At 35.6% G+C, this 14,662-nt stretch overlaps 1 protein-coding gene across 3 annotated transcripts in view; it reads right to left on the bottom strand.

Moving 5' to 3' along the window:
* Window positions 1-14,662, bottom strand: part of shank3a (SH3 and multiple ankyrin repeat domains 3a) — a 666,415-nt gene that overhangs the window by 480,757 nt on the left and 170,996 nt on the right. For all 3 annotated transcript variants that reach the window (XM_088647094.1, XM_088647093.1, XM_088647091.1), the window contains exon 5: window positions 12,070-12,353. In XM_088647094.1, the coding sequence (XP_088503220.1) occupies window positions 12,070-12,300 (231 nt within the window). In that variant the 5' untranslated portion in view covers window positions 12,301-12,353. The remainder of the gene's footprint in view (window positions 1-12,069; window positions 12,354-14,662) is intronic.

Genomic DNA, 14,662 nt, shown 5'->3' on the forward strand with positions numbered 1-14,662 from the left:
TTTCTTTAAAAATCAGAACCACTGATTCTTTCTTAGATTTATTTGCTTCTGCATTTCTAGTGTTATTGCCAGATGATTAGTTTAAGAAGCCATCTGTTTATCAGGACCAACATTTTCCCCAGACTCCACCATATTTAGTAGATTCCAAAAAAATGTGAGTGTCTTTTCAAGATGCTCCTACAGTGTGATGTCTTTTAAAATGACACCTCAAGAAAGTGGTCATGGTCACAGATTGGCCATTTCCAAATTAAAGATTTAGAAAAAAACATTAGTTATCTAGGGATCACTGGCAGTACTACTGACGAATGAAACACTCTGGCTCTAAAACTAATCATACAGGCATTCATAAATGTAATCAAATACAAAGATTAAATGTCTACCAATGCATGAAATCACAAATTAAAAAACCATTAAGGAATCAAACAGTTCTGACAGAAAACTGGCTTAAATCATTAAATAAATCTTTTTAAACATTTAAACATATTCATTAGGCATTAGATTTCAGCAGGTTAGGTGCATCACCACTTTGTCAGTTTTCATAGTTAGCAGGGACTTGCTTGCTAAGTCGTAAACAACTGCTGAATGTCAAGGAAGGAGTTTCCAAAGATACCTCAAACTTCTGTGTTTCAATTCACTGCCTCCTCCAAAGCCTCCCCCTGCTTTTTTTTGTCTTTTACTGACAGAAACAGGGTGGCAGTCATTTTGCTCCCATGCCCTTTGTTTGCATGGTCAGGCACACTAGACATTGATGAGTTACAGTGAGTGCAGGGGTATGTTGAGGGGTGAAGCCAAAGACAAAACGATGTATTTTTATATTGTACCAGCAAATGATTAATAGTCCTCTAACAGAATAAGCAGTAGTTGGATGTCTTGATTTAACTGAATATTGTTTAATGTGACAATAGCTGCACAATCAAACTGTGGACGTGATGGACTTGATTTGCAAAGTGTGATAATAAGAAGAACCTCACAATATATTTCAATCTTTATTTAATAGAAATCAATATTTGACATTACTTCCACAGCAAGTGTTGAGATTTCTTAAAAATGCATTCATCTTCCAAAAACAGAACAGGCACAGTTTGAAAAAAAAATTCTAGTTCAAAAGACCAAAAGCTTTGAAGCTTGTCAGTTTTAAGACAGGAAGATCTTTTTTAGTACAAACTGAGATTAAATCTCCACAGTCTAACAAGGAAGGAATGTGTCAATTATCTGTGGTGATACTGTCAGTTAAAATGCAGAGATCCTAACGGGAACAGTAAAATATAACTCGTTTGCAATATAGTGTTTTCACAAGTGTGTAATGTCAGAAACAAAACAGAATGTGTCACAAAATAATATGAAAAATATTTTATAGTCAATATCAAAACACCTCAGAAAATACGTAAATATGCATAAGAAATCAACAAGAACACATTAAATGGACGTTTAAAAATGGGAAAAGAAATTCTAAAAACTCTCTTGAAAACCCAGCAGACATTTTCACCTTAAAAAAGTTTTTTTAACAACTGACCTCTGACATTATTTTAAGTTAATTCAAACTCCATAAAAGATAATACATCTCAATTTTAATTATTTAAAATATGTTAAACATCACTCTATTCATGCATGTATAGACTAAAAAAATATAGCTTTAGTTACTTCTGTTTTAAGCGTTCTCATCCGTTTGTCTTTTCTTTTTTTGGGGGGTTCTACCTTATGCTCATTACAATGAATTTAACACTTGAAACATTAAAACGGTATGTACAGATGGGTTTCTAGAAAAAAATTGAAGTATTTGGATTCTGAATATTGATTTAAAGTTTTGGTGTCATTTTGATTAATTAACCATTACCCACAGAGTCTGATATACTTGAGTAACCTTGACTGTTGCATGAGCACTAAATCACTTCATTAATGAGAGGGTGATTGGGTACAGATTATGATGTGATTTAACCTGTTAAATGCCAGGCCTGGTACAAAATGCAGTAAAATAATACAGTAATCAATGTGCCGTGCTTACCAAAAGAACAATGTTTCACCTCACATGGACTCATCAGTATTGGTGAGGAATGGCATTCTAGCTGACCAATTAACAGTGAGGTCCAAGTTTGATGCTGGGCTAGGAGTGCCTAGTTGAAACAGATCTCCACTTATAGTAATTGATATCAAGCTGACAGCAAGGCAGTACATTGATAAGAAAATAAAAATTGTGCTGATTACTATGTCTAAAACTTACGATATCATTTCTATGATCTCAGTAAGAAGTTACAGAAGCTTTAATTTGATGCACACCTTTCAAATTAAGGTCTCTTCAGGTAATGAATTTATTTATAATAATAATAATAACGTAACTTTATTAACCCTTTACAATTTCTTGCATTAGGAATTATCTTTTGGCATACCCCAGCTTGCTCTCCATGAGACACACAGATAGGGAGAGAGCATGGGGTCAGAGCGCAGGGTCTGCCAGTGTACGGCACCCCTGGAGCAGTTGGGGTTAAGGGCCTTGCTCAGAAGCCCAACAGAGTAGGATTCCTCTACCAGCTGCAGGATTTGAACCGGCAACCTTCCAGCCACAGGCACAGATCCTTAGCCACCGCTCCGCCCCTAATAATAATAATACTTTTGTTTCTACATACTGACAACACGAGAGTACTTATGTGCTCTCAAGTTGGACTGAATTCAATCAGTGCTTGAGATGATGCAGAACTTGAATTCGTTGAAAAAAAAGTTTCTTTGATTTCAAAAGTTCCATGATTAGGATTATTTATAAAATACATTCTGAGAGGTTGTTTTTAAAGCATTTGCAATTATATTCTTTAAAAAATAATTTTTAAAAATAATTTTTAGATTTTTTTTTACATTTGTAGCCAAATTTGCTTTTTTTCAAAGCACCTAGCCTCCACACTACTACACTAGATAACTTAAACTTGGTGTCACATTAGAGACCATTATTCACAGTGAGAAATGGTAGAGGTAGCCCTTTATGGAGTCATGTACAGCATATCTTCTGTATTTTCTAGGTATAGCTGTGCATTTCATGTTTACATGTAACTACACATCTTTTGATTAGATTTGATTGTGGTGTTTCTGTATAATTCTGTTATGAGAATGGACAATTTAAGCTTAAAATAGCATATGAAAAAACTACTGTACTTTAAGCAGAATACAATGAATTGTTCTAGGAAAGCAAATTATCATTGTATGAAACTGGGGAAATTGAATAAAAAAAGTTAAATCTGATTGCAAAAGAATTAAGTCTCATCCCACCAGCTAGAGATCTCAATGCTCAATGATCATTCTTAGTTTTCTGTGGTAGTACAGTAATTTGGTTTCCCTGTTACAGAAAATCACCCATAATGCATACAACACAATCTGTAAACAGGAAAAAACAAAACAGGAGAAAGTAGGCAGTGTATGCAAGTCCTTGAACAGCTTACTAAAGGGGGAAACAGCTCCCACTTACAATATCATTTCTAGTACATACCCAGGCAGTTACAGGAGTCTGTATAGTATTGCTGTAAAGTAAATGGAAGAAAGACTTTTTGAATATGCTGTACTGTACCTCATTGATTCACAGGTGCCTTTGGGGTAGTGCAGGTCATCTACTCGACCCGAATCTGCCAACTCCAAATTGTAGGACTTATTAGTAGCATGTACTGTATAGCAAATTCCAAGGTTGAGAATGAAATAATAAAATGTGCATTGTGCAAGAAATGTAAAATGCCTTAAGCTCTTTGATGCCTATTGGCTGGAATTCTGAGGAGAATGATTTATAGGGATAAAGTATGTAAAAAGTGCTTCACAGGTGTGGCATATAAAATATGAAAGCATTTTCTGCTTAAACCAAGTATCACAATTTATGCAAGTGTTTGTAATAAACACATATAAAGTACATTTTTACAAATCAGAATTTAAATAGTGTCATGTGTTTTTTATTTTATTTTAAGCAGACACTTTTATGCAGAGTAGTACACATATGGAACTAATATACAACTGGGCATTTTACTGAAGCAATCAGATTGAAAGACCTTGCTCAAGGGTACAACAGCAGCATCCCAACTGGAATTTTAACCCACAAACATTTACAATTTCAAACTAACAACTTCCGCTACCGTGTATGGATGCAGTGCCTTTTTATTGCTGCCTGAGCATGCAATCATGACATTTTCAAAAAGGACTTGTCTAGAACCTGCACAATGATCAGCACAGGCAAGATCTTTCGTATTCAGTCCCTTTTTTATGACAGACCTAAAACAGTTCTGGTGTAAAAGAAAAAAAATGGTGTACTAGTCTGTCTACAAGTAATCAAAGTGACTTGACTTTAGAGAAAATGCAATATCTCTGTAAGTTTCCTCAGAAGTTGATAATCAAGCCACAATTCACGAAGTGATATAATAAATCAACTATGAAGACACAGGAGTTATCGAAAGAAGTCAAGGATAAAGCTGATATCAAGAGAGGGTTACAGAACTTATCCCTTTGAATGCAGTGAAATCCATAATTTAGAAAGAGAATGTGTATCATACCAACCAAACATTACCTAGATCAAGCTGCCCTTCCAAACTGCAGTCGGGCAAGCCTGAAACTTGTTATTAATCTAAATTATATATGATTTGCAAGGCACTGTATATTCTTTATATGAATATATACCTGTATCAATTCACCTTCTGAACTGTTTTATCCAGTATGGGGTCTCTAGGGAAACAGCAGCCTAACCAGCCAATACACAAGATGCCAGTCCATCACCAGGCACAGACAGATATAAACAAGCACAGAAACACTCAACTCTGGATTTTTGAATAGTCAATTCAAAGACAAGATCAAAATTTTAAAGAGACGCTGTCTTACTGTATGTGCCAGGTTCTGTACCTGTATTTGCCTTCCCAAATTTCTTAATGAAAAGGAAGGACATTTGTTGCTTCTCCCTTCTAATCCTTAAGGGTAAGCTAACCCTGCTTTTTCCTTAACCATATGGGAATTAGAGTTCAACTAGGCTTAGTGTGCTGTCTCTCACCAACTAATACCATTGCAGCCTGCAGGTTCCATGCAAATCTCAGAAGTTGCTGTTACACTGAAAGACTGTCCTGGCCAACTAACACCACACTTATCCTGGCAACATTCTTCGAGTTGTGTGTCATCTCTGGGGGAATCCTAGTCTATAACTAATACAATTTTAACTAATCTTAACTAATAAAATCACGCAAAACTGAACTAGTAATGTGACCATTAAAATATTGTTTCAAAGTCTGTTTATCTGATTATTATAGATCTTAAATTGAGAGATACCAGTTTTTTTTATAAATATATATTTTAAATAAATAAGGTACATTTAAAGTAAAAATTAGGCCCTGACACCAGTTTATCTAGCTAGCAAATTTTGAAAAAAGTGCTACTCTGTCAAAATTTGAGTGTGGTCACCCGGCTTCTTTGTTCCCAGTACAGTAAGGTTTAAGAGCAGATTTACAAGCAACAATTTCAAAGACACATCTCTTTATAATTGCTGGTAGACAAAAACACAAAATACATTAACTATTATTTATAAATTATTTACAGTGTGTATTCCTTTTACAGAACCAAGACTTAACCATTGGAGTCTCCCAGCAATGCACATGACAAAAATGAGACTATGAGTTTAGTATTGAAAATGAAAAGCTTCTTCAAATAAAATAAAAGAACCTACCCAGAACATAACAGCCTTTTCTTTGCTTACAAATAAAACCCCAAAATAACCTACAAAAACAAGTTTAATTTGCCTGGTGAAACCACATGTTTTGGTTTTATCCACAACTTAAAGAACACATCCCCCTTCTCTACATTTTAAGTCTCTTTGGTGTTCAAATTACAGGGTAGGTGTCTGCCCAATAGAAAGTAGGCCCAAAGCCTTTTAGAAGTCTGGTCTATTAAAATGGCACAATCTCATACAGTGATACTACTTTAGCCTCCAGAAATAATGAACGCAGCATTATCACTGAATGTACTGTATGTACTGTACATGAATGATCTCCTGGACCAGAAATTACTTATTAGCTAGCAGTTCCATTGCTATGTTTTGGCATCTTTCACACAGATTTCCAACTATTAATACCTCCCGCTAAAAGAAAGGTTTTAGTTGAGTTACTGTCAATTAGTTGCAGCTAGACTGGCCAACTCAAATTTTCTTTTAAAGTAACAACATAAGAATGATTACAAACTGGAAGAAGCCATTCAGTCGAACTAGGTCCTTTGGTACTGTATGTAAAATTAAATTGATTAAAGGATCTCTTCCAGCCTCTTTCTTTTGAAAGATGCAAGGGTATTGGAGTACACTACATGGCTAGGAAGCGTGTTCCACACTGCCAGAACATTTTAGGTAAAGACGTTCCTCCAGTTCTCAGTTTTAAATGCAATTTAACATAGTTTCACATGTGTCTTCTGATTCCCTTTTCTCTGTTCCATCTGAAGTAATCCACTGTGTTGACTTTGTTAATGCATTTAGGAATTTCAGTTCATTCATCAGGTCCCCTCCTAATCTTCTCTCTTCAAGACCAAAAATGTTCAGTTTCTTACTGTAGTCCTGTTGGTCTAGGACTTTCCCTTAAGCCTCGAGATATATCTGTTTGTTCTTGTCTGCACTGCTCCCATTTTGATTTTTGGGCAAGGAATTCCAAAGCAGAAAAATGTCAAAAAAAAATTTTTCTATCTTCAATATATATTAATTTTAGGCCATCCCATGTTCCAGTTCTGCTTTAACAACAGGCTGTGGAGCTTGCTAAGTGGGTAGTTTCTAAGGTCGCACAAAAGAACACATGACCTGACCAGGGCCATTTCAGTGTATGACCTGTTAATAATGAAGTACTGCTCTCATAACTAGGTTGTGAAAAAGGTGCAGCAGTGATTTATATTGTGTGAAGATTACAGTAGCTCACATCAAGCAATTCAGTGCTTCTCCATATGATTGATTTCCAGCTTCATCCATCCATCCTTTTTTCTAAATACTTTAACCAATACCGGGTCACAGAGAAGCCAGAGCCCATGTGCACAAGGAGGGATACACCCTGGGTGGGAAACTATTCCATCATAGGGCACACGCAGACACAAACATGTACACACTCTGATTTTATCAGAAGCCTATCTTAATCTATCAATATGTGTTTGAACTGTGGGAGGAAACCAAAGCAAACATGAACCGACATGAACAAGGGGAAGACATACTAAGTCCTCATAGATAATACTCCAGGACTGGAATTTAACCCAGGACTCTACAAGGCACTACAAGGCAACAATACTAACCACTGAGCTACTGTACCACTCTTCTAGTTTCTTATGTGTTCAAAAATGAAAACAAAAATCTTAACCAATCTTTTCCCATTAAACAACTATACAACCTATTCCTTTTTCCAATATAATGGAAGCATTAATATATGTAGGGACTCTGGAACTTTAAACTCACAGTGGATGATTAGTAGCCAGCAATACAAGCTGCTTTGGGAACTGAGACTTAATTAATCTTGTGTGCAGTACCCTATGCACAATCATTTATACTGTACAACCAAAAATGTGAAAATATGTTGAGAAAGTGCTAATGTCTTACATACATATGCAGAGATTGAGAAGCCATAGAAACTGTTCCAAGACATCCCAGAGAAACACTATATAATTAAAGAAAAATTCTGCATTCTCTACCTGTACTCTGTTGTGCCTGCTTGCATTTGTGCACTTCGAAGTCCAGCTGGAGAAATCTAGTTCATGTGTTCCAAACCCATAGGACATTTAACTGTAACATTATTATAACTAATCTTCCGACTTGTAACTGTACTACATGACATAATTCTCTGTAGGTGTCATCTAATAGGCTTAATGTTGTCATCAATCTAACCGAATAATTATCAGAAAGGTAAGTTACCTATCGGGAGAGCAGGTAAATAATTCTTAACCACAAACTGTTACCTAGGGGAGCAGTTACATTCACAATCAAATAGACCCTGCTGGAGAAGAAATGATTGCTGCTAGCAACATGAACCCACTGAGACTTAACTTGCTTTTTAGAGTCCCTACACAGCCAAACAGAACATGACACAAAGAAAGATAAAAGATGAAACGCATCCTCACACAAGGAGGGTATATGTTTAATAGCTAAGGTATCTAATGTGAAATGAGGTTTATATTACATTTTATGCTTTCCATTCTTTGTACCGTATCTCTTCTGCCTGTTGAGCGTCAGCTTAACTTCCAAGTATTTTTAGCCTTTTTAGCATCGCATTCATATTGATTGTTATTTCTCCACAGCGTGGAACACAGAACTCGAGGTCTGTCTCGTGCAGGTTTGACTCAGCTAAAAGGAGCAGGGATTCGTGAGCCGCCTGTCTGACAAGCCTATTGAGTGTCAAGGTGATAAATGGCAGTGTTAAGTGAAAGAGAGGGAATCTTTACCTTTATCAGCTGGAAGAAACTTGTGCCAGAAGAGGGGGCAATAACCTTCAGAAAGGCAGAAATATGATAGAAAACTGTTCTGTAATCTACATTTACAGAAATTTATGATTTTAAAAAGTGTGACACGGGTTTAAACGAGAAAGGAATTTACTGCTAAATGCTTACAGTTGGCATTTATCAGAACTTAATATGTAACTGAAGACATTGCCATTTCAGAACGAAAATACGTTTTAAGCCTGAAGCTTTTAGAGGTTCACTAATATTACTAGGAGTATTTCTACTGTTATGATGTTTGGAATTATATTGTTTTATTTAAAGTATGCTTAATCAGAATTTTATTACCTTTAATCTTTCATAGAGCAAGACACGGGATACAGACCCTGTGCTCACCTCAGTTTAAGTAACAGAAAAATAAAAAAAGTGACATGCACATGCTTCACAAAATTGTATCTACTGCCTCACCCATCTGAGGTCTTATATCCAATCTGAGAGGCTCAGCAGCTAATTAAGGAAAGATTGTAGGAATTTACTATACACTTTATAGAAACGCACTATAGCTTTTTAAGTCTTTGTTGAGGCTATTGTCATTCTGTTTTGATATTTTGTTCTGTAATTCTAAGTTTTAAACCTTTTCAGAACCAGCAGCAGAAAGATACATTAGAGTGCTAAAGTAAAACCAAAATTAACTTGGCCTGGAACAAACTCCACAAATACGTCATAATATAATTCTACAGTGTATCCTCGTAACAGGTTAAGTCAGAAAGATTCACAGAAAAAGACATAGGCTGTATAAATGTATTCATTGTTGTGATGCCTTAAACCATCTTTATACTGTATTCAGGTGGGGAACAAGTTTAATGTGCAAATAAACATGGAATGTTCCACAGGTATAGAATAAAACACTATCTACTTTTTACACAGCAGTGCAAAGATTACATGAACACAGAGAATTAATGAAACAACATTTTTATTTCAAGCAATGGCTAACCTTTGATGCTACTTCATTTCAAAGGGAATTGCTGGGGCTCAACTTTACTGCAGGCATTTCAAAGAATGTTAAATTGGAGTACTATATCTGAATTCTGATTAATGTTTCTGGTATTTGCAGTGACTCTGTTCTAAATTTAACTTACTACATCTTCTCTGGATACAAATTATACATGTCTGGATACAATTATCATCACGCTTTCTAATGTCTCATGAACACTCAGATTGCAAAGGCAAACATGAGAGCCATGAAATGCAGATGACTGGACTGTTACAGCATGAAAGGAGAATGGAATCCATGCAACATACCTTCTTAAAAATAAAATTTTGTACCAAAAAATTTGCAATGGATTGAAGGGTCTCCTGTTTAAGATTCAGCCACCTGACAGATGAGGGTGCTCTAACTTATTGAGGGCTTTCCCTTGTGATGGTTTCACACTTCAGTGTTCACCATATTAGTGGAAGAGCACTTTATCAGTGTCACAGGACTGATCCTCAGAAATAGAAGGGAAATGAGCATCTCCCAGCCATTAGCTGCAGCACGGGAATTTAGGAAGCATACTGTATTTGTTCTATTTGATGCAAATTGGCATCCCAGTGTGCACTGCTGTGTTTATCGTTCCTGAAAGACTTCAACTATGCTGTTTGCCACAGATGAGCAGTGCTGGTCAAAACTTAAGATTCCACTTTCAAAACTATGAACTGAATTAGAATTTGTTTGCATTTGTGCATGAAAAGAAGACACTTTGCACGGTAAAATAGTTATTTCATTCTATCTCTGAAAGGAAAAAAGATAACTGAAAATAAAAAAAAAAATGTAATTCAATTTATCGGACCATTCTAGATTTAGTTTGGTCTGTTTACTATATCCCTGTTCCTAGCCTCAATCCTTCATATTACATATTTTGCTATTCTGAGAACAGACAGTGTCATCAGAAAGTATTCAGAACCCTGCTACATTGGATTTTGACAGAGTGCTGTGGATGAAAAATTATGTTGGAAGCCTGCATAGCAATCCCATCAAGCATGAGTAATGGAAGCTGACTACTTATTGGAAACTTTTATTAAAGTTGTACCGGCCCTTCTTTGACTACTTATACAGATCAATTGCACTAAGCGTTGTGCTCTGATGTTGCAATGCAGGTGTCACATTAAGACAATTATATATAATTATACGTTTTAAGTACAAATGTTATTGTTGTTGCCACAACAATCACTGTAAAAATATGAGAAACTTATTGAAAGCAATACTTTTTCTATTTCAGCCTCAGTTAAAGACAGTGACGCTGATGTATGTTAAAAACACTTTTTTTTAATTGTAACCTAAATTCTTCAGCACAAAATATACCAACAAAGGATTCCAAATGTTGTATTGTTTCTAAATCTTGTCCAAATCTATCCTTTATAATCACATCTATCCAGCATTTGAAAGCTAGAGATCTTAAACACATTTCATATCTGTAGTTAAGTGCTAACATTATGTATTAACTGTGTTATATATATACATGTACATCTTGATAATTGTGATAACTGTATCCCTTTCAGTGTTTCATATAGAGTATTCACATCAGTATTTTCAAAGGATTCTAAACGTCAACTATGTTTCTCCTGTTATATACCTAAAACAACAATTAATATTTTAGCATGAAGACATACAAGGAATATATAAAACATATAAAATTAATTTGACATCAAAATGTAGGTTCAATTATTTACAATTTCAGTCTAAAGTTTTCTAATGTCCTCCTTCCAACAACTGTGGGGGAAAAACATGAAGTCAATATTCTACCTCTCTAATTTCATTAAATCAGTATTCCATACCATGGACTGTACATACCACTCAGGTTATTCAGATAAAAACATATTTATTTTAAATTAAACTTAAAATTGCCTACAAATATTAGGCACATAGTAAATGCTAATATTGAAGACATGTTTCCTCAAATGCCTCAAATTTGGAAAAAAGGTCATATGAATCATTGACAAAAGTATTTCAAATGAATTGAAATAACATCCCCTTCTTGGTCTATTGTAATACACAAAGTCTAATATACCAATACTGTCCAGTCGATTATTGTATTCTAGAATTTGTTTGAACACCTTTCATAACTCTATCTTGCCACCTATCATTTATTCAGATCTGTACAGTTATCCCTACTGCATAAGGGTGTTACAGATGATGTAACTAGATTAAACCACTCAAAACCTTTGGTCTATAAGCGCTGTGATTCTGCATTGAGCTCCCATGCAGAGAGCAAGAGTGAAGTTTGTGTGTGCATGGAGATATCTATAAATTCACCTAATTATTCTGCAGCATTCCACAAAAACCTCATGCATTTCAGGAGTGCTGCAGCAAATTCCCCCAATTTGATGAAACTGCCCACACCAACTTGTTTAACCAGGAAAACAGGCAACCAACTGTTTCAAACACTCACTTGAGTATTGTTCTTTCTTATTGCTTTATTAGAATTGCAGAGGAAAGGGGAGGGGGGAGCAGCCACGTTTCAGCTATGAAGGAGTTAAAATGAGACTTTTTCTCCTCTCAATTCAGATGCTAGTAAATCACAGCTCTGCTCTTTCTAAGTCCTGTGCACCCGCTCACTTGTCAACTGCAGCTGCTGCTGTTGTAATGACATGGCAAGAGATTTACACAGAGGGAGAGAGTGAGAGAGTACTGGGATTACTCACGGTTTGCTGCAGGTCCGGGATCCCTATGCGGATGACGATGGCATTGCCCTGGGGTTCCTCCATGGGGCTGGTGGGGGATTTCTCGGAGGTGGCCCGGATTGTGTCGTAGATGGTGTCTTCTCTTGAGCTGTCCGAGTCCCCTTGGTTGCCGTTGGTAGCACACTGCTGCACCTCCTCCTGATGCTGCTGATCGGATGGCTCATGTTTGCCGGCTGCCGGACTCAGAGGCATGCTCTGTTAGTGTGTTCTGTCTGTGTGCACTTCAGAGTACTCGCATCACATCACTGGGAGGGGGACGGGGGGGGTGGAGGTGGGGGAGAGAGAGACGATAAAAAGAAGTGAGAAGACAAAAAACAAAGGAGAAGCATTTGTAAGAGGCAATGAGGAAAAAAGTTTAAAAAAGGAATAGAAGGGTATAGAAGAAGCAGTGGAGGAAAGAAACAGGTAGGCAAAAGTAAAGGCATGTAAAAAAAGAAAGCAATGATTTGAGGAAAGAATAATAGAAAGTTAAAAGATAGCACAAAGTTCATATAAAAAAAGACTAGGCATATGAGCTACAGTATAAGGTAAGATAAGGTACTGTTTGGTAAAATTGTATTTTTTAATCAAAAGAGGTCGGTGCAAATTAAATAATAAAAGGCAATAAAAAGAGAAAGAAAAACAAGAAAAGCGCAAAACTAACAAGACAGATAAGAAACAACTTGATTGACTCTCCACATCTAACAGTTTTATAGTTCAAACCGATACTTTATTATACTGTATATTCACCAATATATCAATATTATGTACTTTTTCATAGCATTGGTTCTACACAAATGACAGAGTTCCCTTTCAATACCAATGGCACAAAATGCCCCAGAAAGTTATTTTATGAACAGTGTTCCACATTTGTAAATATCTTCATGAATGTAATTGTCATTCATAAATTAATTGCTGTGCATGTGATCTTAATTAAGTCTACTTACTGTACCCTTACAAAGCATTTCAAAAACGATTTTATTTTTCCCAATGAAATAAACCAGTAATTACTCAAATAAAATCTAAAATAAAGCTACTGTATGTAACCAACTCTATTTATGTGTTTAATTGATTATGAGCTTCCCACAATCTACTGTATATTCAGAATAGTGTGGTCAGTTCTGCTGTAGATGTGTATTTTAATAGGTCATACTATTACAGCTATAGTCATACCAATGAGACTGACTGTCTAAAAAATGCTTTTCTCTGTAAGAAAAAGACAATTCTGTATACAGTAAGTAAGCCAAAACCTGTCAGCAGGTACTGTACACGCAAGAAAAGCTTCTCAAAGGTTTCACCAAGAGTAAGCCAGAACTACTGTATACTGATCTAAATGACAGCTAAATATTCATTTTAGCAACCTTGTGATTTCCAGTTCACCCTGAGTTTCTGTGGCTTTTCAAAATGTTGCAAGAACAGGACTTTGACATGTGATTGCAGTTAGTGTCACAGATTTGTTTAAACAGGAACAAATAAAAAATGCCTATGTATGCAAACAGTAACATAGGTACCAAAGGCCATGGTACTAAATAAATGTATCTGACTTATTTTTGAAGCACAACATTTTGCAAACAACATTTTTTTTTAAATCCAAGTACTATATAATGTACATTCTGAAATTGTCAAGACATTTAACTGCAGGGTGGAACATCTTCAGTAATTTAAAATGGGATTTGCCTGTTTTCAGCAGTTTGACAGGTTTTGCAAGTAAAACAACACATGCTGGGGGGTAAAAGAAGTAAGCTGGTGACAGTATTTTCCAAATAAATCAAAAGAAAAGAGATTTAGAGGGACTGCCCCAAGAATCTCATGATTTTACCATGATGTTAAAAATTAAAACACTACATGCATTCTTTTTCATATCATACCTATAATGATAGTCAGATATTTAAAGCAACAATGGAACACATTCTGAAGCCAAAATGTAAACTATTTTCACAGTGTCAGCTTGTGAATTGGCCTACTAACCTATTGCCCTTTCATTACTGTATTTGCATCTTACAGTGAATAAAACTACAGCAGATCAGTCATTGTGCTGTACAGTATATACAGTATGCACTATACAGTATCTTTTCATTGTTCCCTTTACTGAGGGCACAGCATTTTATTTTACCATGTGGCGATTTCAGAGCACTTTAACAGTCCAATCAATTGTAATGGCCAGTGGGTGTTAACCTTCAAGCTTCTGAAGAACACAGAGAAACCAACTGAATTGTTTCTTTCATACCCATTAGGCCTCGATTGGTTAGAGACTAAACCTTATCATGTGTTGGAAATAAATAAAAAAAAGTTATTGTGAATGTCAGTTTCACCTGATATTAATTATTTTATTTAATTAATTAATCACATACAGTATTTATCAGGAGCTAAACAAAAACTATGCTTTAATACTATAGTAAATACTAAATGGTAATGGTAAATGCCAGTTATAATCTGGATTATATTAATTTACCAAATTAAAATATTTTTTTGTTGAAGGACGTCTGTTCCCAGAACACTAATACAGGAGCTACCATGTTCTGTCAATCAAGTGTCATCATAATGAAGTATAATTATCTCAATTATATTGTTTGTG

This window comes from Lepisosteus platostomus, chromosome 9 (assembly GCF_059453375.1).
Source record: "Lepisosteus platostomus isolate fLepPlt1 chromosome 9, fLepPlt1.hap1, whole genome shotgun sequence".
Classification (NCBI taxonomy): Eukaryota; Metazoa; Chordata; class Actinopteri; order Semionotiformes; family Lepisosteidae; genus Lepisosteus; species Lepisosteus platostomus.